The sequence below is a fragment of the Spermophilus citellus genome (genome assembly GCF_964194105.1).
Source record: "Spermophilus citellus genome assembly, chromosome: 6".
NCBI lineage: Eukaryota > Metazoa > Chordata > Mammalia > Rodentia > Sciuridae > Spermophilus > Spermophilus citellus.
The window spans coordinates 150784486-150791305 of record NC_138187.1 but is presented as its reverse complement, the minus strand read 5'-3'; the positions used below and the strand labels follow the sequence as shown (position 1 = coordinate 150791305).

General features: G+C 45.6%; 1 protein-coding gene across 9 annotated transcripts in view; it reads left to right on the top strand.

Moving 5' to 3' along the window:
- The first annotated feature begins 276 nt into the window (after positions 1-276).
- Positions 277-6820, top strand: part of SMG7 (SMG7 nonsense mediated mRNA decay factor) — an 81662-nt gene continuing 75118 nt past the window's right edge. For 3 of the 9 annotated variants that reach the window (XM_081299696.1, XM_081299703.1, XM_081299700.1), the window contains exon 1: positions 277-1676. In XM_081299696.1, the coding sequence (XP_081155822.1) occupies positions 1648-1676 (29 nt within the window). In that variant the 5' untranslated portion in view covers positions 277-1647. The remainder of the gene's footprint in view (positions 1677-6820) is intronic. The other 6 variants (XM_081299695.1, XM_081299701.1, XM_081299698.1 and 3 more) reach the window with 6 other exon arrangements.

Genomic DNA, 6820 nt, shown 5'->3' with positions numbered 1-6820 from the left:
AACACTAGTTTAGTCAATATTTTCTCTCTGATCCCCAAATTACAGGGTGTCAAGTTCTAAAATACTGAGACTCCTGGGAGGAGGATACTTGAAAAGCGGCTTTTAATAATCAAGCCGGGATCCTTACTGGGAACCCTTCTAAGAGGGAGGGCAGTAATAAGCCCCTCCGACCGTCCTGGATTCCAAATGCCTGAGTACCACTTGTCAGCTTTCTAGCACGTGTTTCCACCTTCGCCGGTCTAGTCCCGCAGGCTGTCAGACACTCAGTCGCCGACGGTGTCCTGTGGGGGTGGGGCGGAGGGGATTTCGGGAAGGGGTCTGCTGGCAGGAAAACTCGGATGCGCTTGTCGGCGGGAGAGAGATCGCTATTGTCGTGTGCCGCTCTCCTCCCTCAGGGACCCCGTCCAGGCGGGATCCCGCCTCCCTGAGCCCGAGGCAGTTGTGGGGAAACCCCTCGCCCTCCCGTGCAGCCCGGCGTCGCAGCCTCGCTTTCGCCCTGCCCGCTCCAGCCCACCACCCGCCAGCCTTCAGGCCCGGCATCTTCTTCGCAGGCCGGGCCCACTCCACGCTCGGCTCAGAGAGGAAACTATGGAGGTGGTTCCCGCCCGCAACCGGGTGGAAATGCCCACGGTGAATGCCTCGGGGTCTCCCCACAATTGCTAAGGGAGGAGGGAAGGGAGAAGGAAACTGACTTCACTGCCCGGGTAAACTACCTCGATTCCCACACCGGGGTGGCCTGGGGATGGAAGGGAAGTCGAGGGGGAATCCTGGGCGGTTTCCCGGGAATCCTTTCGCCAAGGGGAGGGTCACCCTGTCCGCACACTCCGGTTACTATGACGATACAACCACAGCCTACAGTTGCCATGACAGCTGCTTATCCAATCCGGTTGGTTTCCTTTCTCTTCCACCCTACCTCCTCCAAAAGTCTCCCAGTTTGCATGGGGAGGGGCAGCAGAGAAGAAGGAGGCCTTCGCGTCACTCGCGCGCGAGGGAAGACAAGAATCGAGGGATTGGCGGGCGGAACTGTAGGAGGAAGGAGCGGCGTTTCCGGCGGGGAAGAGTGGAGGAGTGGAAAAAGGAAGAGAGAAATCGGGTGGAGTGGAAAGACGGGGGGAAGACTTTGATTGTAACTCCCGGTCGATTTGGGCTCGATGTTCCTGGTGAGGCTGGGGTTGCCTCCTCGCGCGGGAGAAGAAGGGTGGATCCGCAGGAAGCCGCCAAGCGCCACCAGCAGATCCCGCAGCAGCCGTAAAGGCGCCACACGCCTTGTGGTTCCCAAGAGAGAGCGGTACAGAAAGACGGAAGTCGCCCTGAAGGACCAGCGCTGTTGAAATCTCGCGAGAGAAGCCCCACTTCCTTCCTCTGTTTCTCCCTCCTTTCTCCCCCGCCCCCTTCCTTCTCCCTCCCCTTTCCCCCTCCCAGGTCGGAGTGTCCCTGCGCCCCACGGGCCAAGAGCAGCAGCTAGAGCAGCCTTCCCCGCTCCCTCCCCCTTGCCTCACTCACCCTCCCCCCCCCCCCCGCGCCGAGTGAGGAGGAGCCGGAGGAGAGGAAGATGGCGGCGGCCACCAGCACCCGCGGGGCCGCGGGGCCGCTCCGAGGAGCTTGAGAGACCCACGGAGGCTTCGCGGGAAGACGCGGCGGCGGAGGATGAGCCTGCAGAGCGCGCAGTATCTCCGGTGAGTGCCTAGGCCTGCCCAGGACGTGGTGGGAACGGGCGGAGGGTTAGGGCAAGAGGCAACAGACACAGAGGTGGTATGTCCGGGGTGGTGGGGGAGTTGCTGCGTCCTCCTCTTTCCCGGCTGGGAGGCGGGGGCTCCGAGGGGATCTGCGGGAGGGGGCGGAGCGGGCACCCACATGCCTGCAAGGGTGTCTAGCTCCTGCCGGCCAGGCTGAGCTCCAGCGAAGCCGGCCGGTCCCGGTGCGAGGAGGGAGGTTGGGGAAGCGTGAGAATATGTGTTGGCGCGCGCCCGGGGTCTCGGGCTCGCCGGCGAGTGGTGGGGAGAGACGCCTGGGAAGGCATCAGCGACCCCAGGTGGAGGTGGGTGTGGAAGAGTCCGATCCCTGTGGCAGGGGAAACGTGGTGCGGTGTGGGATTGGTTGGAGGGATGCATGCGGAGAGGACTGGGTGGAAGTCGGCACACCTGGGGTTGGGGGGGGGGGCAGACCGGAGGGGGGTAGACGCAGGAAACTAGAGCTCCTTCTTCATTCGCGGGCTGGGAGTAGTGAGAATTAATTTCATCTGTAGTTAGTTGACCAGGTGGGGGGAATATGAAGACGGGGAATGAATGGGGAAGTGAGGAGAGGGAGGCACTCTCTATGAACAAGCTTGTGTTCCCTAGAAGAAACTGGGTTGGAATCAGTGTAGTTGGAAGATACCATTCTGAGAGTCGTGTGCATTCATTAAGTGTGGTGTAAGGAACTTGTATGTCCGAGATACAGTGACGCATGGATTGTGTGTGTGTGTGTGTGTGTGTGTGTGTGTGTGTGTGAGTGAGAGAGAGAGAGAGATATGTGTGTGTCTGGGGTGGGCAGATAGCAGCTATTGATGAACATTTCAAGAAGGAGAAGATACAGATACAATGGAACTTAGTACCTGATAGCAGAGAGCATGTTGAATATAAAGACCTCAGCTATCATGCAGCGAGAAAGGAAGCTGAATAAGAACTTGGAGGTAGAGCTAAAGAGGGTCAAAAATCTTGATGGTACATAAAAAATAAGCTTAGATTAATTTGTGTGTTGCTTTGCTACTGCTTAGAAAAGGAGAAGATCTTAAAACTGGTCCTTTTTGTCTTGCAGGAGCAGAACTAAGAAAGGCATTATAGGAAGATGTTTTTAAAAAGTGGTTTCATACCTTGTGGAGGAGGGAATTGGATGGGATGGAAGTCTGAAATTAGCAGAAAAGTCAGTTTAGCTGTTTAGTGAAGTGAAATTATTGATTGTGGACCCCTATATATATTGTAAGAAAGGGTGGTAGGTGATACAAAGGGTGGCTATTCTACTTTGAAATTAGCATTATTAAGCACAGAATGGAAAGGAGAGAATGATGAGATCTTTGAACTATGCTTGAATGCCTTTGTATAAAGCAACTTACATGCTCAATGACCATAGGACACTTGGAATGATATCTGTATATTGAGGCAATTTCTCTATTATCCCTTTATTGTTTAATGTATCAGATAAACTTAAAAAGTACAGCTGTGGCAAAGAGCAATGGTAGGTACTGAAGAGGGATATGGAAAACATCATGACAGTCCTTAATCTTAAGGAATTTGCATTTAATATCTATTAGGCAAGTAAATTAATAATAGCACAATACCCTGAAAGATACCAAATGTTATGAGTCCAAAGGCAGGAGATTACCTATCTGAGCAGTTGGAGGAATCAAGAAAAGCTGTCTGTATTCATTCACTCATTCATATACTCATGATTCATCAGTTGTTTAGTTGGTCACCTATATGAGAGGCAGTGTACCAGCTGCTAAGAATAGAAAGTTAGAACTCCACCCTCCTTTTACAGGCTTACAGTTTGTTAGGCTTTAAGAGGAAAATAGCACTTATAATGAACAGTATTCTGACAGGTGTGGATTAAGGAGTTTCCAAATGCAGTGAAACTGAGCAAGATATTTAAATAGGAGAGAGAGAGAGAGAGAGAGAGAGAGAGAGAGAGAGTGTTAAACTAGAATGTAGGGGTGTTTTCAGTTGGAAAAGCTTACATAGAGTTTTTTTTTTTAAATCTATTTATTTTTTTTTTAAAGAAAGAGAGAGTGAGAAAGAGGGAGAGAGAGAGTGAGAAAGAGGGAGGGAGAGAGAGAACTTTAATATTTATTTTTCAGTATTTGGCAGACACAGCATCTTTGTCTGTATGTGGTGCTGAGGATCGAACCCGGGCCGCACGCATGCCGGGCGAGCGCGCTACCACTTGAGCCACATCCCCAGCCCTTACATAGAGTTTTATCAAGTCTGACCGCTTCCTTTTTCAAATTAGGAAAGTGATTTATTTTGTGTTAATCAGCACAATCAGAAGAACTTATCCTTGGGTTGTGGAATTCATGATAGACAACTTGTGATGAATTTAGTTCTTTGAAGAAAGGAGAAAAGAAAAAGAATGAACATAATGTTTAAATAAGCTACATACTTATTTAAAGTATGAAATGGTTGAAGTGAAAATGGTTGAGAATTGTATAGCTTGTATGCCGAAACTGTAGTTCAAATGTAGGTCTTCTGACTTCAAGTCAGCTGTATGTACTGTGCTGCATGTCTGGTCACAAATATGTATTGAAAGCTTCCTATGTTCCAGATGTGGAAGGTACACTGGTAAACACAAGGGTAAACATGGAAGGGTTTAGTCTAGTAGAAGGACAGTAAACATGAACAGAACTATATAAGGTAGTTACAAGTGCAAAGAAGCAAAAATTGGGATGTACTATTTTATATATTCAATGTGTTCAGTGAAAGTCTATTTAATAAGGGGACCATATCTAAGAGGATGTCAAATATTATGATCTGTAGTTTATAGTTAAAATAGGTAGACAGAGAATCTGAGATTATTTGTTAGAAGGGAATCCACATGTTCATAGCTATCTATTAGAAAAATTATTCTGTACCAGGATAGTGGACTCTTAAGTTCCAAAATAAGGTTTTAGCAGTAAGATTAGAAAAGTGTGATGAAGTGGGGTGTACTTAGAATGGGAAGAGCAGTGTGTGTTCTGTGCAGTGTCTCTTCTATTTTATAAATCAGCACAATCAGAAGAACTTATCCTTGGGTTGGGGAATTCATGGTAGACAACTTGTGATGAATTTAGTTCTTTGAAGAAAGGAGAAAAGAAAAAGAATGAACATAATGTTTAAATAAGCTACATACTTCCAGCCAAAAATCAAATAAGCAAAAAGGGGGATTCATAGGAGCTGGTGTCCCTTTAAGCTTCCTCAGAGCCAATTTTTTAAAAAACATATATATATATTTTAGTTGTAGATGAACACAATGACTTAATTTTATTTACTTATATGTGGTGGCTGAGGATTGAATCCTGTGCCTCACATGTATGAGGCAGGTGCTCTACCACTGAGCCATAGCCCCGGCCCACCCCAGAGCTAATCTTGTCCCATTATTGTCAGTTTTTCCCAGGTAAATAAAGCAAGTGTTAGGATTCATAGGAGCTAGGGACTGAAAGGTGTGTGTGTCTTGGAGGCAGGGATGTGGTAATGAAGAAGGACTTCACTAGCCTCAGTTTCCTTCTTTCTCCTTTAGATAATTATTCATTCCATTTAAAAGCTGCTGTGGGGAGACTGGAGAATATCTTCAAGGAAGCATTATGTTCACTCTCTTTGAAAATAGAACTGTTGGTTTTTATAGAAACTTAGGGTGGCTGCTGGGTATTGCTGAATGAGTGTGGTTGGGAGTGTAGCAGTTATTTGTGACCTTGACACTAGGAAGAGTTTATTGTCTACCTTTATTGGTGGTAGAAGACCATGACTGAGCAGTTTTTAAAATACATATCTACAGATCTTTTCTCATATAAATGAAAATTAGTTTTCTCTTAGCTGAATTTTAATTTCTCAGGAAAAAAAGGGCCAGGGTGTCTAGCATTGAAATGGTGGCATGGTGGGAAACGAGGGAGCAATGTGGCAGTTTCAAAAGAGTAAGAAATGAGGATATGAGGTAAGAAACCTCAGTAAGAACAAGAAAAGGGGAATTCAATATCAAGGGGACTGAATTAGTCTCAAGTTGTAGAAATATAACAGATGAGAGGCAGAATCTCTTTATAGGAAAGGGGATGTTTTGTGGGTTTTTTCTTTGCTGCTGTTGTTAGAAGGGAGATGTCATTTTTTCCTAATAGTAAATTAACATGACTCCTATCCAAATTAAAATACTTTCTTAAATTTTACAAAAGTGAGGATTGAACTTAAATATGGAGGTTCTAGGCTGAAGAGCATTGGGAATTTACCACTAAATTTGAAGAAAAATTGGATTTTAAAAATTTGATTTATGATAAAATGAAAGATTTTGAAAAACTTTCAACACTTAGGTGCAGTAGAAGGAAAAGGGTGAGTTGAATATAGTTGCTTTGGTAGGGGAGGGGGGAGAGTGAGAATAGGCTATAGATGAGATCTTAGATGAGGTATAATATACTTCAAAAGAGTGGTGTTTTGGAAGAGTAGAAATATGGATTAACAACAGGGGTCAGAAAACTAGGGTAGGAGAAGTATTAAACTACCAGTAGAGAAGACATCATCAGAGTTGTTTTGGAAGATGAGAAAGTAGAATAATCATAGCCATAGGGAATACCAGTCAAACAGGTCAAATCCTATTATAAAAAAGGTGGCACAGGTGCCACCAAATGACATCTGTTGCTGTTATGGGAGACACTGTTCATAGTCTGTATTCTCTCCAACTTTTATCTTTTGCTTCTTCACTGTTTTTGGTTTTAATTTCTTCCTGTGCTGTGGGTGTTTCAGTAAACCTTTAGCTGATCCTTGGTGTTAGATTTCTTTACAAGAAAAGTCCACAAATTTTCCATTTTATTAGTTTTTTTTTTATTTTTATTTTTTTGCTATGATACCTTTATAGAGAATAGGGAGTATTCTGGTGGCACACTTCTTTCAGAAACTTTGTTACCAGAGGTAGAAATAATGTAACAGCCACAGAATTGTCTTCTGACATTGCAGAAAAATGGTTTTCATTTAAATAGTAGTAAAAATATCCATTGTGTTGAAAGATAAAATGTGTAGTTGAAGGGCTGGGGTTGTAGCTCAGTGGTATAGAGTGCTAGCCTAGCACGTGTTAGGTACTAGGTTAATCCCCAACACCATATAAAAAGAAA